This window comes from Gekko japonicus, unplaced genomic scaffold (assembly GCF_001447785.1).
Source record: "Gekko japonicus isolate JY-2015 unplaced genomic scaffold, Gekko_japonicus_V1.1 scaffold450, whole genome shotgun sequence".
Taxonomy (NCBI): Eukaryota; Metazoa; Chordata; class Lepidosauria; order Squamata; family Gekkonidae; genus Gekko; species Gekko japonicus.
In genome coordinates, this window is record NW_015165843.1 from 324,850 (window position 1) to 344,162 (window position 19,313).

General features: G+C 49.5%; 1 protein-coding gene across 1 annotated transcript in view; it reads right to left on the reverse strand.

Annotated features, from left to right (window-relative positions):
* Positions 1 to 19,313, reverse strand: part of RERE (arginine-glutamic acid dipeptide (RE) repeats) — a 301,925-nt gene that overhangs the window by 184,561 nt on the left and 98,051 nt on the right. Inside the window, 2 exon segments of the mRNA XM_015411042.1 lie at positions 3,818 to 3,922; positions 15,469 to 15,565. Of these exon segments, the coding sequence (XP_015266528.1) occupies positions 3,818 to 3,922; positions 15,469 to 15,565 (202 nt within the window).

The following is a 19,313-nucleotide window of genomic DNA, read 5'->3' on the forward strand; positions in this document are numbered from 1 at the left end:
GTTTTGCTCGCTGTTTATTTGGCTGAGATGCTGCCGCCCACCCCCCCTGTTAATCAGAGCTCCGCAGTCTGCGGGAACGTTTAAGAGCAGAGGCGGGTTCCTTTTTTTAAGAGGAAGAGTCCGGGAGCACCTTAGAAACTACCAAAATCTGTGGCCGGGTAGGGGCTTTCCTGCCTCGCCGCTGGCTTCTTCAGATGCAGCAAGAACGTGAGTCCATCTGTCCTTATTTCTTGGACAGAGATGGGCTCACATTCGAGCTTGTATCTGAAGAAGCCAGCCGCGAGGCAGGAAAGCCCCTGCCCGGCTACAGATTTTGGCAGCCCTTAAGGTGTTCCTGGACTCTTCCTCTTTGCTACTGCTGCAGACAGACTAACAGGGCGACCGTCAGGATCTTTTAAGACAGGGCTTGCATTACCCCAAAGCTGGGAAAAGGGAGGGAGGGATTCCCAAATGCAACGAGAGGTCCAAGGGAGCCTGCAGCCTGCTCCCATGATCTTAACTGAAGGTGAGTGCAAAGCTGCTATATTATTTATTAATTAAAAGATTTACACCTCCCCTTTCCTCTTGGGCAGCCAAGTCAAAACTTTCTCTCTTCGTTGCCTGGATCCAAGAGGAAGTGAGTGCTTCCCTCCTAAGGGAGGGCAGAGCCTGCCCCAGGGGGAGGAATGCTGCTCCCCTACAAAATTCCCCCATCACAGCCTCTTTCATCTGCTCCCTACAAACGACCAGATGCTTTCATTGTACCCATTTGTGGTCATCAGCCCATAATGGAGGAGCAGAGAAAAGAAGGGGCACAGTTTCCCCTTCACCTTGTTTATGCTGCAGTTCTCAGGCATTTGGTTTGGCCTGGCCCTGTCTTAACTCTGGTTCCAGTGCTATAACCAAATCAGGCTGGAATCTGGAAGCCTTACCTGCTGCTTATTAAAACAGTGTTTAAAATGGCGATTCCAACTGAGGAGACTGCAGGGCAGTGGCTTTTAGACTGTCGCGGGGCTACTCAGTGACCTGATCTGTGACGGCAGACGAGGTGCCCTGAATGCTGGTTATCCCACTGCGGGTACAGTCTAGATTACCATCTAAGGTTTCAGAAAGCCAGAGTTCCGCACCAACTGACTGAGCACACTAGAAACTGTCCAAGAATCTTCTGAAGAGCAGAGGGGCAAGTCCAGCTCAACAAGGAAAGGGTTCGCCACTGACGGTAGAATTCTGGGGGAAAGGGGAAGAGGAACACACCCTGAAAATGGTGAAGACAAGGAGATGGGCCAATAAAACCGTTAAGGCGAAAAGCCTTTCCTTAGAACTCCACATTTGGCTTTCAGAGTAGAAAAAGTAAAGTAAGGCAGACAGTGGCCCATTTATCTCTATGTCAGTCTTTCATTCTTTCACAAGCCCTCAGATTTGGTGACGGGTGCACAGTGCAACCCAGTACATGACCTTTGAAACACGTCAAACACAACTCAAAGGATTGCTGATATTCTTCATTCTTTCCCAATTCCTTTTCCGTCCACCTTCCTCATTTCCACAGCATAGTTGTCAGTATGCAATTCTCAGACTGATATTTGAGACATGCTGCTGACCCAGACGGTTTCTGGGCTGAGGGTGCAGACATGCCTGCACCCAAACCCAGACTTGGAATATGCATAATAAGTCATGTGGAAACACCAAAATCAGAACACTGCTCAGTGCAGCTGCTGTTCTCTGTAGGGACTCATGCAGAGCAAGGTCTTTCCCAACACTGCCTCCTAAAGTTCCCCTAGCAGAGGACTGACCCAGGGATCCTCTGCGTGCAATCCTGAACTCAACCACTGAGCCCCAGCACCTTCACAGCATTTATATACCACATTTCCTCTACAGCTCAAGCAGCTTCCAACAGTAACATAATGCAATACACCATGAAAACCACTGAAAATCTTAACCATCAGAGAATAAAAGCTAGTAAAATCAACAGAAAGAGAACAGCCCGTCTCTCAGGCATAACCACAGTACACACTGGCCAACAAGAACAGAGGCACGTACTGCACGCTTGTTCCTCTCTGTGCCTGAAGAAGGCCCAGAGGCCTTTTATCCCATCACCTTCCCAGTTCAAGCTCTCCTTCAAAAGGGAAGAAGCGTGTGGTGTTATCTGGTACAGAGACTGGTGTCCCAGACAGGGCAGAAGAAACGAAGAGCCTTCCCCAAAGCACAAATCGCACGGAGAAGTAGAGGAATAAGCTATATTCTCACCCTCAGTAAACCGCTCAGCAAGTTTTAAAATAAAGGCCTGTGCCTCCTTCCTGTTTATGCTCCAGGCTGTCTTCGGTGTGCTCAACCAGCATTAATACCTCCATGCACAGCAGGGTCCGGGTGCTCAGCAGCAAATCTCAGCCACTGTTACAAATACAAACTTCCTGCCTGCACCCTGGCAGGAATTTTAATGCATGGTGAAGAAAGAACAAGAATTTGGCAGCCCGGCTGCCTCTCTTGAGTACAAACAGAACAGCTGTTTTCGCAAGTGGTCCCTCACAAAGCAACACGGGAGAAATAAAACTGAATTCAGCCCTACCTGAGGCACGCTCAGTGTGACAAATGTACAGTTTCAGCATCAGAACATACGGAAGAACTGGAGAAATGGTGTTTTAGACTCAGCCACAGAGGCTCAAAAGCACGTCTGTGCGAGGAACACAAAGGAAAAGGACACAAGCAACCTCTGCTGCCAGCACAGATCATGGTTGCTGTTTTGGAAGAGAGAAGCTTGACTTTGGTTGCGTGAAAACCAGGCCGCATCTGCAAGAGCAGCTACTTGCAACTGGCCCAATTGTCCACAATGTCTACAAGGTCCATTTTGCAGATGGGGAAGAGTGAGGAAATTATTCAAGTGCTGATTATCTCAAACACTAATTGTACCACTGCAGGCTATTTGCGTGGCTGGAGCGCCACGTGACTGCAGCAACATCTGTGGTCTGCATAGCCCGACTCCCAGACTGGCAACTCCATTGAGGACTAGTGGCACGACCAGCCTATTTAGGGTCACTCAAATTCACCTGCTGTCGCAGCCGCCTCTGCAGCACCGGACCTTCTTGCTCAGGTGGTGCTGTAATTGGTCCAGTGTTCTTGAGCACTAGCAAAGGCAGGCGAGAAATACAGTCTCGACTTAAGATCTCCCAGGTCCAAGCAAACGCCACCCCCTTCAACATGGGCCTAAGCAAACCAGCCAGTTGGCAAAAGCGTCTGCTCTTCGGAGAGGCCCAGGCCAGCTGAGAAGACCAGGAGATCGTGTTCAAACAACATGTTGCAATGAATTCAGATCTTTAGCCAGATGCATCAGTGGGGGACCTGAAGGTGGGGAAGAGCGCCTGCGCAACCAGACGGCAAACCCACAGCCCAGCAACGGAGCACAAAGTTCACAACTCTGAAAACTTTCAAGTTCAATCGACAGCATCTCTAAATGGGAGGGTTACAGACAACGACACCGCAAAAGATCAGGGTTGAAAGTGCTGGACGAGACAGGCCACTAGATTGATTTGTAAGGGAACTCTCTATCCTCTTTATAATTCAGTCGCATTTACAGTATTAGCCAAAAGCCCTGGGAACACAGCTGAGCTTTGGCGGGCCGTTAATGGAACCGGATTAAGTCATGGTAATTAGATAAATCAAGAAGTATTTCGACTCAAAGGAAAAGACAGGCTGTGTGCCTTGCCTAGGGGAAGATGGCAAAGAAGGTTCCAAGGGAAGCGGTGCCCCCCTGCCTTGTGCCCCCCCCACCATCCCAAGAAGCTTGCCTGCTTTGACAAAAGTCAGACTGAAGTCTTTCTTGGTAACCAACAGCAAAACAACTCACCTTGTTTCTGGATTGTAGCCCAAGATGTAGAAAAAGGAATCCACCCGAGCTTTAAACTCTCTAGCAGCAAAAATGTCAGAGAAATGGGAGATATTACACTTCCCCCTGCAAGGAAAAAAAAAATGGTATTAGGCTCTTTCAGGCACATGGTGGCTCATGACAGGGAGCTGTTCCTGTTGGCAGCAGAGGAGAGGACTCACAATAATGGGTTTAAATTAAGAGCGGGAAGGTACCGGCCAGATATTAGGAAAAACTTTTACAGTCAGAGTTCTGCAACAGTGGGATCAGCTGCCCGGGGAGGTGGTGGACTCCCCCTCACTGGCAGTCTTTAAGCAGCAGCTGGACAAACACTTATCATGGATGCTCTAGGCTAATCCTGCATTGAGTTGGACTAGATGGCCTGTAGGGTCCCTTCCCACTCTGAGATTCTGTGATACTGAAGATGCCACAGAGATTCACAGCTCTTGCTCAGGTTCCAAAAATCAAAAGGGCCTCCCTGTTTCGACTGGCCACTTACTTCTTTGATGCCACATGCTGGATGTTAAACAGTAAAGCAATATTAAAGAACATACCGTGTTTCCCCAAAAATAAGACACTGTCTTATATTTATTTTTTCTCAAGAAGACACGCTAGGGCTTATACCACAAATGCATAGAAATCCTGCTAGGGCTTATTTTTGGGGTAGGTCTTATTTTCGGGGAAACAGGGTATTACAAAAGCTGCACGTGATGGTGGAAGGTGCCATCAACTCTCAGCCGACTTAGGATGACCACTTAGGATGACCACGTGAGGGTTTCAAAGCAAGAGGTGAAGAGAGGTGGTTTGCCGTTGCTCAAGTAGCGGCCTCAGATTTCCTTGGTGGTCTCCCATCCAAGTACTAACCAGGGCGGAAACTGCTTAACTTCTGAGATCTGAGAAAATCGGGCTAGCCCGGGGCCATCCAGGTCGCAACAAGTGTAAGCAGTCAAGATTGATCTAATCTTTCTCTAAAACTTTTTTTCCCTCTTAGCTTGTATTTTAACCACTACCCTTCAGGCAAGGGGCAATTTTTACACCCTCTGCCTTGTCCTGGAAACTTGCTTGAAATCATTTATATTTAGTGAAGTTTCTAGTCCTCGTGGATACTGATGCCCTTGCAAATAAGACATGTACGCCCCACAGTGAGGAGTCTAGCAACTGAGTTATGGCGAGCCTTGCGAGTCAACACAGGAAGGATTCCTCAAAACCTCACCTGTGTTGTCTGAGGACAAGGGGAAGCGTGCGCCATTGGAAGGCAAGACCAGAGCCCTGAAGAAGGCATCCCAACAAACCCTGAAAACACAGTCCATTAGAATGGTGCGGCATCAGGGACACAGAACTGCCCCACAACCACTACACAGGAGATAACTTTGTAACCAAAAGCATCTGCACAACACGCTGTGGCCCCGGCCAGACATGCCGGAAAACGCGTGGGGGAAGCGTGGCTATTTGCGCCGTCGCATTCTGATGCGCTATTATGCGATCAGACGCGGCGACAGCTTCCCCGCAGCAGCAAAGAGGACGACGGGGGAGGAAGCCGCACAATGGCTGCTTGCCACGGGCTCGCAACGGGAGTGCTATGCCTCCCAGATGTTCCCGTGTGATCGCGCCCGGATACTCCGCGGGACTCCCATGCCTTCAGCGGGGCAAATGCTCCGTGTGACCAGGGCCTGGGTTGTCTTCTACCAATGACTTCATGGGACACTAAAACATAGAGCTGGAAGGGACCCGAAGGGTCATCCAGTCCAACCCCCTGGACAATGCAGGAAATTCACGGCCCCCACCCCCCCGCTCCCCTGGTGACAGGCAAAAAACCTTCAGGATCCCGGGCCAATCTGGCCTGGAGGAAGATTCCTTCCTGAGCCCAAAGTGGCGATCAGCATTTAAGGAAGGGCCATGAGAGTCGAGCGCTGGCTCCTCCCTTCTTGCCCTCCCTCTTACGATCTGCCTAAGGAAACAGCTACAGAGGAGAGTAAACTACCGGTAACACTGTTCTGCCGTGCTGTGCCATTGTCCCCCAACAGCTTTGGGCAATCAATGGTAACTACCCCATGTCCTTTTGCATTAATCCACACAGAAGAGACTCATCAGCTTCCTGGTCAGAAAGGGGTGGGCCGGCTGCACCCACCTATGCCACCTTTTTTTCTTTTCCCTGTTGTACTGAACCCAGAACTCCATAAATCCACCTGCAACAAAATTCTCCTTTGATCCAGTTGGCTTCAGAGCAGCCCGTGATCCTGGCTATGGCAACTACTGGGGGTGGGAGATGAGGGATAGAGCAGTTAAGAGAAAGAAATACTTTTCTCCCTTTCTCACAATACAAGAACTCGTGAGCACTCAAATTGCTGAGCAGTTGGGTTAGAACGGATAAAAGGGAGTACTTCTTCACCTAAGGAGTGATTCACACATGGAATTCACTGCCACAGGAGGTGGCGGCGGCTACAGGCATGGAATTAGATAAACATACGGCGCAGAGGTCCATCAGCGGCTATTAGCCACAAAGTAGAGATAGGAGCTCTCGGTCTGGGGCAAGTGATGCTCTGTATTCTTGGTGCTTGGGGGGGCAACAGTGGGAGGGCTTTTAGTGTCCTGGCCCCACTGGTGGGCCTCCTGATGACACCTGGTATTTTTGGCCACTGTGTGACAGAGTGTGGGACTGGATGGGCCATTGGCCTGATCCAACATTTGCTTCTCTTATGTTCTTATGGGCTGCACCAGAGTCAGGTCAGTTCTACAAGCTTCTTCCGCCATCGCTCTGGAGCTCAACTGCTTTCTTGTTCACTGCAGTGTTTATATATTTATATATTTACAGAATTTACAGACCACATTTCCGCCCTCATTGGGGCCACCAATAGACTGAGAATGCACATAATAAAAACACAGCTTAAAAACCTCTAAAACCGAACAAAAGATGTGGGGTCAATTAAAACCAAGTTAAAATACAATACAATAAAATGTGTGTGTGTGTGTGTGTGTGTGTGTGTGTATGAGAGAGAGAGAGAGAGAGAGAGAGAGAGAGAGAGAGAGAGAGAGAGAGAGATTACACATATATAAAGAAGAGTTGGTTTTTACACCCCACTATCTACCCTGAGGAGTCTCAAAGCAGCTTACAATCGCCCTCCCCTCCCCACAACACTCATCTTGGGAGGCAGGTGGGGCTGAGAGAGTTCAGAGAGAACCGTGACTGGCCCAAGGTCGCCCAGCAGGCTTCAGGTGGAGGAGTGGGGAATCAAACCCCGTTCTCCAGATTAGAATCTGCCGCTCTTAACCACTGCACCACGCTGGGGTAAAACCAGGGCAAGAACGAAACAAGGAAGTCTTCACCTGCTGGTGGAAGACTCAAGGGGACAGGTGAATCTCCCGGGGGAGAGAGTTCCAGCGCTCTGGTGGCATGACTGTAGCGGCCCTGTCCCAGAATGTGAGTCCATCTGTCCTTGGAGAGAGATACTCACGTTCTAGCTGTATCTGATGAAGTGAGCAACAACTCAGGAAAGCTCCCACCCTGCCACAGATTTTGTTAGTCTTTAAAGTGCCAGCGGACTCTTTCTCTTTTCTGCTGCTACAGTCAGACTAACAGAGGTACCCATACTGATCTCAGAAAGACAGAGCACCCTAAGAAGGGCCTTGGAAGATGACCATAGTGGTCTGGGCTGGCTACAGTGTCCAAGATTCTGAGGGCATCCTGCCTTGTTTCTCCTGCTGCCTGGAACTCCCCACACTGGACACGTTCATGACACACTTCCCTCCCCTCTGTTCAAGCCCCACACTTTTATCGCTTTACTCAGCTCTGGTTAGACTTCACCTAGAGTATCGTGTTCAGTTTTGGGCACCACAATTTAAGAAGTATATAGACAAGCTCAGGGGTCATCTCGTAGAAAAAGAGGTGCAGGAGCTCATTAGCATAACTCATTAGCATAAGTTATTTGCATGTGCCACACCCCCTGACATCACCGGACATGTGTCAGAAGGCAACACCCACTGCTCAGGCTCCACTGGACTGTTTTGGATAGCTAGCTATGTGGGGGGGAACACACAGATCTGCCCTCACAGAGGAGGGAGAGCTTGTACCTGAATAAAACTTGGTCTTAAAGGTGCCATTGGACTGTTTTGGACTGGGGGCCGGGGGGGAGGGGGCTCTGCAACTTACCTGGCTGCTTCTTGTTCTGACTGAGGGCTGCTGGGAGCAGGGGGCGGGGCTTGTTGCATGTGCCCACCCCCTGGGCTCTTTACTGCCGGAGCTCCGCTCCTGTGCGCTCCTGCAGGAAATTACCCCTGGACAAGCTGGAACGTGTCCAGAGGAGGGCAACGAAGATGGTGAGGGGTCTGGAGGAAAGCTTGAAGGAGCTGATATGAGAACCATCTTCAAGTACTTGAAGGGCTGCCATACAGAGGAGGGTGTGGAGTTGTTTTCTGTTGCCCCAGAAGGTCGGACCAGAACCAACGGGTTGAAATTAAATCAGAAGAGTTTCCGCTAAATGTTAGGAAGAACTTCCAGACAGTTAGTGCGGTTCCTCAGTGGAACAGACTTCCTCGGGAGGTGGTGGGCTCTCCTTCTTTGGAGGTTTTCAAACAGAGGCTAGATGGACATCTCACCGCAGTGCTGATTCTGTGAACATAGGCAGATCCTGAGAGGGAGGGCCGGAAGGGTTGCCTCAGTGCTTAGTTCTTGTGGCCCTTTCTTACATGCTCAGGGAAACACCGATCGCCACTTTAGGGTCAGGAAGCAATTTTTCTCCAGGCTGTTTTGGACGGGGATCCTGGAGGTATTTTTTGGCATCTCCTGGGCATGGAGCAGGGGTCACTGGGGGTGTGGCAGGGAGGTAGTTGTGAATTTCCTGCACTGTTCAGGGAATCAGACTAGATGACGCTGGACATCCCTTCCAACTCTATGATTCTATGAAGCCTACCTTCTTGCCACTGGTTGAAGAAGAAGAGATTGGATTTATACCCCGCCCTTCACTCGGAGTCTCAGAGCAGCTTACAGACTTCTTTCCCCCCCCCCCCCCACAACAGACATTCTGTGAGGTAGGCGGGGCTGAGAGAGCTCTTTCCATAACTGTCCTTGAGAGAACAGCTCTGACAGAACTACGGCTTGCCCAAGGCTGCACGGGAGGAGTGGGGAATCAAACCCGGTTCTCCCAGATTAGAGTCCGCACACTTAACCACTACACCAAACTGGCTCATAGGCCTCACACTCAGCAGAAATGAAACCTAAATTCATGCAACTGTAAGTTCTCAGCTTCCCCTCCCACTTCTCCCTCACCCACGCCACCCTGTCTCTATTTAGGCTGCAACCTCCTTAGGGTAGGGAGAGAGGTAAATCAGAGGTTTTATGATTCAGCAGCATTTAGGTAGTCTTGCAGCATGTGGCTGGCTGTCAAGCCACTACGTGCCATTTCCCATGTAGGGCTTTAATGGTGAGCACAAACACCTTGATATGTGCTGCAGCATTTTGCACCAACTGAAGTTTCCGAACAGTAGTCAAGGTCAGTCGCATGTACAGTGCATCGCAGTAATCTAATCTAGAGGTAAACCAGGGCGTGCAATACAATGGCCAGATCTTTTCTTTGCTTACATAGAGACACATAGAGCTGGAAGAGACCTCATGGGTCATCTAGTCCAACCCCTTGCGCAACACAGGAAATTCACAACCTACTGTCCCCCTCACACTCCCCCTGTGACCCCTGCTGTATGCTCAGAGGAAGGCAGAAAACCTCCAGGATCCTTCCTGACCCCAAAGTGGTGCTTGGCATTACCCCGGGCATGTAAGAAAGGGCCATGAGAGCTGAGCACTGGTTCACCCCTTCCTCCCCTTCCCCTCATGATCTGCCTTAATTCATAGACTCTGCATTCCTGTCAGGTAGCCATCTAGCCTCCCCTTAAAAACCACTAAAGAAGGAGAGCCAGTTTGGTGTAGTGGTTAGGAGCGCAGACTCTAATCTGGGAGAACTGGGTTTGATTCCTCGCTCTTCCACATGCAGCAGCTGCTGGTGTGACCTTGGGTCAGTCACAAGTTCTTTCAGAGCTGTTCTCTCAAGAGTAGTTCTCAAGATAGCTCTCTCGGCCCCACCTACCTCACGGGGTGTCTGTTGCAGGGAGGGGAAGAGAAAGGAGATTGTAAACCGCTCTGAGACTCCTTCGGGTAGTGAAGGGTGGGGTATAAATCCAATCTCCTCCTCCTGTTCTTCCTCTTTTTCTTAAGCAGTAACAAATGTTGCCAAGCCACTGAAGGACCAGAAGTAGCTGCCTATAAAGCATTTAGGTAGGATGACTGCAGAACCACCCATGTATTGTGGCTCATTTGATACCATTTGCACAGAAACCTCACTGCAAAAAACAAAAAAAACAAACCCAAGCTGTGGCGGCATTGCTGGCGGAATTTCTAGCGCATCACCCTTGTGCTGCAAGGGAAGAAGCCCCTGATTTCTTGCCACGCTATCTGGGTTCTCTTCCTCATTCTTCACAGGAGTAACAGAGGACTTCTCTTGCAATATTCTTGGGAAAAGGTACACAGAAACGCCATTTGTTTTCTCAGTCTCTCACCTGACAGATTTGCACACCTGCAGCCCTAAAATCCAGTCTGGCTTCTGTAAGCTCCCCTCCCTGGGATATCAGTTTAAGATCAGAAAGCCACCTTTCCAGAGACGAGAAAAGCACTTTGGACGTATCCAAGAGATGGTTCTAGCAGACTGGTTTCCCGGGGTTTTGTTTTTAAAACTAGAACACCGGTCGCGAGTCGAATCAATAAAGGCCCCCCTTTCCTTCCGCCTCAGCAGAGGCTGCAGCTGCAGGCTGAGTCACGGGAAGCGGTGTCAGCCAAGGGGCTTTGGAGGGAGACTGCATCTCCAGATGGTTTTGCTTCGAGCGCCATCTGAGCGTTATAGGCAGGGGAGACCATTCAGTTCACGTTTTGACAATATCCATGTGCTCCCTTCTGCAAACGCCTGGAAATGAGATGCAAGACGCTGACAGCTTTTTCATTTAAATGCACAGCCAGCAGCGGCTCCTCTCCCAAAGACTAATGGTCGGCTCTCTGCTTTTTAAACTAACAAAGGAAGGAGATCGATCATCGCTCGCTCCAGGTAGGGCGACAGGAGGGGTGATCGTGAAAAGCAAGGAAGAGCAAGACTCAGAGCAGCTAGTAGGCTCCTTGGCAGCTCGAGAGGGCTACTGTTCGTTTATAAGATGGGAGTTTCTAGTCCTCGGGAGCAGAGGCAAATTGGGAACTTTCAAACGGAGCCACCTGGCTCAGATCAGCAGCCCGTGCAGATCCACAATTTTATACAGTGAATTCTTTTCATGGAGAACTGCCAGCCAATGGAATGCCTGCCTACATACCAAAGATGGTTCGGAAAGCCTACAAAAGAACACTGGTAGGTTTATGAAGGCCAGATGGGATGTTAAAGGGGTATGTGCAGCTGAACTCTCCTAACTGGGGGGGGGGGGGGGGGGGCAGAAAAAAATATTTTTTTCCAAGTTTGGAAGCATAGCTGTGTGAAAAGACAAAAGAGCTAACGGACTAGAGGTAAAGGTAAAGGTTCCCTTGCTCGAAAGCCAGTCAAGTCTGACTCTAGGGTTGCGGTGCTCATCTCCGTTTCGAAGCCGAAGAGCCAGCGCTGTCCAAAGACGTTTCCGTGGTCATGTGGCCGGCATGACCAAACACCAAGGCGCACGGAACGCTGTTACCTTTCCCCTGAAGTGGTACCTATTTATCTACTTGCAGTTTCTTGCTTTCAAACTGCTAGGGTGGCAGGAGCTGGAACTAGAGACGGGAGCTCACTCCGTCATGTGGCACCCAGGTCTCGAACTGCTGAACTACCGACCTTCCACAGCCTGCAGTTCAGCATCTTAACCACTTGAGCCACCGCAGCTCCTAACAGACTAGAGACAAGCCAGCAATTGCTATGAAGGCCAAATCCGTGCCTTATGCTAACATAGTTCTCCAAAATCTATTGCAGAATTACAGGCTGGCTGCACACCAACACAGAGTCGACTTTCACCATGTCCTTGGCAAACAAGTATAAAAACTCTGCTAACTTTGGCATTGGGTCACAAACTCGGTGGGCCCCGCTCTGTCCAGAGTCAAATCACCCCTGCTTTGGGATCCCTTCCCTCCCACATTCTCTCCACGCTGGCTCTGCGGGAACCCAACAATGCAGGTATTCCCCCGTGTATTTCTGAACCACCAATAAGAATATTGCTGATTAAGCAGAGAGCACACTTCAGCATCGACCACAACCTTGTGGTCGTTTACATGAACATACATGAAGCGGCCTTATACTGAATCAGACCCTTGGTCCATCAAGGTCTGGAGACCAAGTCCTATGAGGAAAGGTTGAAGGAGCCAAATAGGTTTAGCCTGGACAGGAGACGATTGAGAGGTGATATGATAACCATCTTCAAGTACTTGAAGGGCTTCCATACAGAGGAGGGTGTGGAGTTATTTTCTGTTGCCCCAGAAGGTCGGACCAGAACCAGCGGGTTGAAATTAAATCAGAAGAGTTTTCGGCTAAACATTAGGAAGAACATCTTGACAGAGCGGTTCCTCAGTGGAACGTTCCTCAGTGGAACAGGCTTCCTCGGGAAGTGGTGAGCTCTCCTTCTTTGGAGGTTTTCAAACAGAGGCTAGATGGCCATCTGACAGCAATGCAGATTCTGTGAACTCAGGCAGATTGTGAGAAGGGAGGGCAGGAAGTGTTGCCTCAGTGATTAGTTCTTGTGGCCCTTTTTTACATGCCCAGGGAAATGCTGATTGCCACTTTGCGGTCAGGAGGCAATCCTGGAGGTTTTTTTGTCATCTTCTGGGCATGGAACAGTGGTCACTGCCGGTGTGGAGAGGGAGGTATTTATGAATTTCCTGCCTTGTGTAGTGAGTTGGACTAGATGACCCTGGAAGTCCCTTCCAACTCTATGATTCAATGATTCAATGATTCTACTATCAACTCAGACTGGCAGTGGCTCTACAGGGTCTCAGGCGGAGATCTTTCACATCAGCTACTGCCTGGTCCCTTTTTTAAAACTGGAGATGCCGGGGATTGAACCTGGGACCTTCAGCATGCCAAGAAGAGGCTCTTCCACTGAACTACATCCCCTCCCCTAACATCACCCTCTGGGGCTGCCTGAGATGACGCCTTTCCCAGTACCAGTCTCCAGGATGCAAGTGGCCTGACCTCAGGGAGGCCGGCCTCACTCCTTCCCTCTCTCTTTCCAAGCTCTGCAGAGAACCAGAAGGACTTAGTGAGCTCTAGCCGAAAGATGAAAATGGTTCAGAGTGATTCTTACTACATTGTCCTTAAGGGGTGCCCCACTTTTACATTTTTTATATTCTTATATTTATGATGGCAGTATTTGTCCCATAGGTTTTTTCCTCTCTCATGCAACTGTTAGCCACTTGGCGATTCGATATATCAAAAGGCAGGATGTAAACATTTTAAAATTATGAATTACATAAACACGTGAATGTAGGGAGAGGTTGGCCAAGCTTGCAAGCCTTACTCTAACCCAGGTGCTTGGCAAAGCTCCTTACACCTCCCTTCCCCAGCTATTAGCTGATCCCTACTTCCCTTTGTACCCTAAAGATGGAAATGTGGCGAATGGGAGTCAGTCGTTCAAGCCAAGCCTAACCCACAGTCCCTTCCCAACTCTATTTCATTTTCCTGCACCCATCTGCACCGAGAGAACTTGATATTCACACATATTCACTACAGGCAGCAGAGACGCTTGCTGAATGCAGAAGAATTAGGTCAGGTGCCATAAACGCACTGGGGTACAATACAGTATGTTTATATGACAGAACAATATATGGCACCCTGTGCTGATTCTATGTACTGCATAAATATCTCAAAATCTTTTCCCACGGCCAGAAAAGGTTGAAGTATGATATATTTTCACAGGAAAACCCCTCCAACTAAAGTGCACAATGCGTTTTGAATGTTGTGAGGGTATGTGCACATGAAAGAGTAAACGTTCTCCCGAGTAACATAATATATGCACTTCCTAAAGATACGCAGCCCCCCCCCCACAAAAAAAAGTTAATTCTGAGTTTGAAATGGCTTAGTAGGTCTGGTATCGATCCATTCATTTCTGTGCTAATTTTATGAAATGACTCGTTTTTGTGAAACGGGGATTTTTTCCAGAGATAAATAGAGCAGCAGGACACGTTCCAGAAAAATTCTGAAACAGAACATTTCTCGATGCAGGGTCAAGCTCATAATAAAGTCTGAGAGTCGCTTTTTGAACGCTTACTGGGTGCGGCAAATAGGAAGGAATGTTTGTCAGGAGGCCAAAACAGTGTCTACTATTGACAGGAAAGGGAGGAGATCGGCCTGGTTCTGTCAAAGGCTTCCACAGTGGCCCTGGCTCTAGCCAGCCACCAGATACTTGAGCGCCACCTGAAACTGGGTTAGGTAACATCGGGGCATATGATGGCCCTGTGACAAGTTATTTTATAGTATCGCGTGGAACCCATACCACTAAATTGAGACTAATATTCCCAAGGGGCCACAGAACTGGGACTACCATCCCCAGGATACCATCTTGTGATTGAAGATCTTTTTGTAACATCTAGAGCACTTTATGTTGTTGTAAATGTTGGTTTTATCTTGTTTTTACCGTTTTAACTACTGGCATGTGTTGCCCTATTTGTGAGCCGCCCTGAGCTCGCTTGTGGGGAGGGCGGGCTATAAATTTGAATGAATAAATAAATAAATAAAATGGCTCTGGTTTGAGAATCCCTCTTTCTGGCCACTAGACTTTTTTTTGGGGGGGGGGGGGTTATTTCTTCCACCCACTGCAATTGTCCGGCAGCTATCAGTGTCGACACCACATGAAATTCAGACACAACTTGACTCAGTTTCCGAAGTTACTCAGACTGAAGCCGACTGAGCTGCCGGCAGCAGGAAGAAAGAAAGAAAACATCAAATGGAAGGCCAACAGAAAGAAGTGAAGAGTTTCCTTACAAAGATAAACCTTTGCTTGTGTCATTGAGTCAAGCCGTGGCAAGACTATGAGGAAAGGAACATTTAAATGCTCTAAATAAAGGGCTGCTATCCCATATGTACCCCAGAGAGCACTACGGTCGGGGTCTGAAAACCAATTGACCCTCCCGGGCCCCAAGGATGCCAGGCTTGCTACCACCAGGGCCAGGGCCTTCTCAGTGGTGGCTCCATACTGGTGGAATGAGCTCCCGGAGGAGATCAGGGCCCTGCGGGATCTCTTGCAGTTCCACAGGGCCTGCAAGATGGAGCTCTTCCACCAGGTTTTCAACTAAGGAGCCACCACCACTAGAGAGCCCTGGCCCTTGGTTTTGACATCTAGCCTGTGCCGCCCTTGTATCAGGAAGACCATGAGCAGAATGACTGTTAGACCTCCGTGTATATTCTTAAAGTAAGCCATCTCAAACAACTCATTAATCATCACCAGCAGTTTATGAATTTGTTTTAGTTATAACTTGAATTGTTTTTAGATGATTTTATGTGGATCTTAATTATTTATGTACTGACTGTGGGCCGCCCTGAGCCTGCTTTGCGGGGAGGGCAGTGTACAAATTAAATGAATAGAATAAGGTTCTTGGCCTCCCTGTAAAGTACCTGCGCTTTTTAAAACGCCTCCGCAAAGCACTTGCTGTTGCTTACCTGAGAGCAGCAGCATGGTAGGTGTCGACGTAGTCCGAAATGAAGAGCTCTCGGTTCTTGATCACTGGGTCCGTAATTACCAGCTCACGCCCAGAATCTGCGAGAGCAGAGAGACAAAGTTTAGCTGCGATGCTCCGAAGCACCAGCCTCAGATATGTCTCGAGGCACATGCCACTAAAGTGGAGGCTTTGGGACGAACCCGGCAACATGTTGAGGTATTCAGGTTGTCCTGGGACCACAGAGTTGAGCAACAGTTTTCGGTTAAAATCAGCTTCCTGCAAGTACTGTCCCAAGAAGGGAAAAAACAGGTTGCTTACCTGTAACTGATGATCTTCAAGTGGTCATCTGTGCAGTCACACCTACGGGATCTAGTGCACCTGTGCTGATCTGATCGGTGTTGTACAAAGCTCACAATGAGATTTTCGCGCCTCCACCCTGAGCCTGCGTGGAACCCCCAACTGCGCATGCCCAGGGGAGTGGAGCGCGGACATCTCGCCAGTTCCTTCTGACCGCTATCAACCAAAGCCATGTAAGGAAAATGACTGAGGATGATAGCAGTGAGGAAGGACGGGCAGGCAGTGTGGCTGCACAGATGACCACTTGAAGATCAACTGTTACAGGTAAGCAACCTGTTTATCTTCTTTGTGGTCTCTGTGCATCACACCTATGGGAGATTGAAAAGCAGTGGCTCACCTGGAGGTGGGCGCTGTCAGGCTCAGTGCTCCACACAGAGGACAAGACCAGACGACCCAGATCGACCTTATGCTGTGCATGAACGTCTAGTGCGTAATGTTTAATGAACATGGTTGGCGTGGACCACGTGGCAGCTCGACAGATAGAGGACAGCGATGCGCCCTTCAGGAAAGCTGTGGAGGTTGCCATCGACCTGGTAGAATGTGCCGTCAAGCGTGTAGGCAGGGGACACTTCGCTAACAGATAGCATAACCTAATCGTCCCAACGATCCACTTTGACAAGCGCTGAGCTGAAATCCTCAACCTCAGTGAGGTGTTGGAGTATGAGAGGAACAGAGTATTATCTCTCCTAGTAGACTGAGTCCGATTCAGGTAGAAGAGGAGCACCCTCTTGACATCGAGAGTGTGAAGAAGGCATTGCTCTTCCCCGTCAGGGCGAGGGAAGAAGTCAAGCAGGAAGATTTCAAAGTTCAAATGAAATTCCGACACTATCTTTAGTAGAAAGGAGACGTCTGGCAGCAGACGTACCCCATGTGGCAGGAAGACTAGGTATGGAGGATGATGGCGTAGTACCATCAGTTTTCTGACCCTCCTGGCCGATGTGATTGCCACCAAGAACAGTTTTCCATGCCACGTATTGAAGGTCGCAGGAAGCCACAGGTTCGAATGGCTTTCTTGTGAGGTGGCGAAGCACCAAGGGTAAATCCCACAATGGTGTCGGAGCCCTCACAGGGGGATACAACCGCATGAGCCCTCGAAGGAACTTCTTCAAAATGGGTTGAGCGAATATCAAATAACCGTCCAATCCTATGTGGTAGGCAGTAATGGCTGCCATATAGACCCTAATAGACAAGTGGCAAAGGCCCTGATCAGCGAGTGACAGGAGGAATTCGAGGATCTTATCCAGGCTCAGAGACCTCGGTGAAATAATTGGAGTCTGCAAGAAGGAAGAGAATCTAAGCCACTTCCTCTGATAGGAAAGAGTGGAGGCCTTTCTAGCGCTGATAAGAACCTCTGAGACACGATCAGAGAAGGTTATCAACTTATCCACCAAGCTGTCAGTTTCAGATTGTCTACTCTGACGTAAAGAAGTGATGCGTTTTCCGCAAGGAGGAGATCCGGCTCTCTGGGGAAGTGGTGGTACCTGCCACTCACGAGTCGGAGAAGAGTGGTGAACCACGGTTGCCTGGGCCACTAGGATACAGTTTGGCCTGACTGGCTAGTTTCTGAACTACCCGTAAGAGGAGGGGTAGAGGAGGAAACATGTAGAGAAGTGTCTCTCCCCACGGGTAGAGGAAGCCGTCTCCTAGAGAGAGAGGGTCCACTCCCCCCCCAACTACAAAAGAAAGGACTCTTTGCGTTCTTTCTGGAGGCAAATAAGTCTATCTTTAGACTGCCCCATTTCTGAAAGAGTGGGCGAAGGTACGTCCAACCCAGCTCCCACTCATGATGCTGAGTAAGACCCCTGCTGAGAATGTGAGTAAGACCCCTGGAATGTGAGTGGCCACAGGGAAGATTTAGTTGGCCATACACCATTTCCAGAGGGTGATTGCCAGATGGCAAAGGCTCCGGGACACCATCCCACCTTGACGGTTGACATAGCTGAGCACCGTCGTATTGTCCGTCAGAACAGCTACGCAATGCCCCCGAAGGATGGGCTGGAAAGAGTTCAGCGCCAGCTTTATTGCCAGCAGTTTCAGATAGTTGATGTGCTTTTTTGAATTGAGAGCATCCCACTGGTGCCCGACGCATAGGTGATTGAGCTGGGCTCCTCATCCCCACAGGGAAGCATCGGTGGTGAGAGTGAGATGTGGATTTGGTGGTTGAAAAGGTGAACCCTGGGTCAGGTTGGATTCCACTGACCACCACAATAGGGAGTCTTGTACATTTGGTGGGGGTCGGAGACGGACGGTGTGGCTCATGCGGATTGGCTTGAAGCGTTGCAAGAACCACATCTGCAGAGGTCTCATGTGCAGCTTGGCGAACAGAAGTACGGCTGTAGTGGCCGACATGTGGCCCAACAGACATTGAATTTGGAAAGTCGTGAACCAGGTACTTTTTCGCACTTCCTTCGCAAGAGGACAGGGTAGCCGCTCTGTCTGCAGGGAGGTAAGCTCTGCATGCCATAGAGTCCAGAACTGCACCGATGAACTGTACCCTCTGCGAGGATTGCTGGTGGTTCTTCCGAAAGTTGACCTGGAGGCCCAGGGAGGACAGGATGTGGAGTGTCTGGGAAATGTGATTCTCCAGGATCGATAAGGAATCTGCCACTAAGAGCCAATCATCTATACAGGGAAAGATGGTAATTTCCTGTAGACGAAGATAGGCCACCACCACTACCATCGTCTTGGTGAAGACCCTTGGCGCCGTGCGGAGGCCGGATGGGAGACACTTGTACTGGAAGGGGAGGTCCCCTATGGCAAATTGGAGGTACTTTCAATGAGACAGATGGATATTGAGGTGAAAGTACGCATCCTGGAGAACGATGGTCCCCATCCAGGACCCCCGAGCCAGAAGAGGGAGGATTACTTGCAACTATGTAATTTTGAATTTACGGTATTCCACAAAGACATTGAGGACCCGTAGGTCTAAAATTGGGCGCAAGCCCCCGTCTCGTTTGGGAATGGCAAAGTAACAGGAATAAAAACCTGTTCCCTCGTATGCCTTCGGCACCTGTTCTATCGCATCTTTCGCCAAGAGGGAAGTGGCCTCCTGGAGAAGGAGGGGAGAGAGAGGAGTGGCCAGGAAAACAGACAGCATTGGATAGTCCACAAATTCTATTGAATAACTGTGGGTTAGGATGGATAAAACCCAACGGTCTGTAGTGATGACTCTCCATCCAGATAGGAATGGGGAAAGGCGGGTGGAGGCCCCTGAAGCAATCTGGGGCAAGTCAAAGGCCCTGTTTGGAAGTCTTTTGAGGTTTTGCCCTGGACTGTTGCTGTTGCGGGCCATATCTGGACCATGCAGGGTATTAGTACTGTTGGCGATGGCCCATAGGTGACTGACGTGGTCTCCAGGTACCCTTTGGGGACAGTTTGTTAAATGGGCATTTGGAACTGTATCAAGACCAGGAATGCTGGCGGTACAGTTTGGAAGGAGCAGAGACACACCCAATGACCTTGAGGCCTTTATGCTCTTGTCCATCTCCT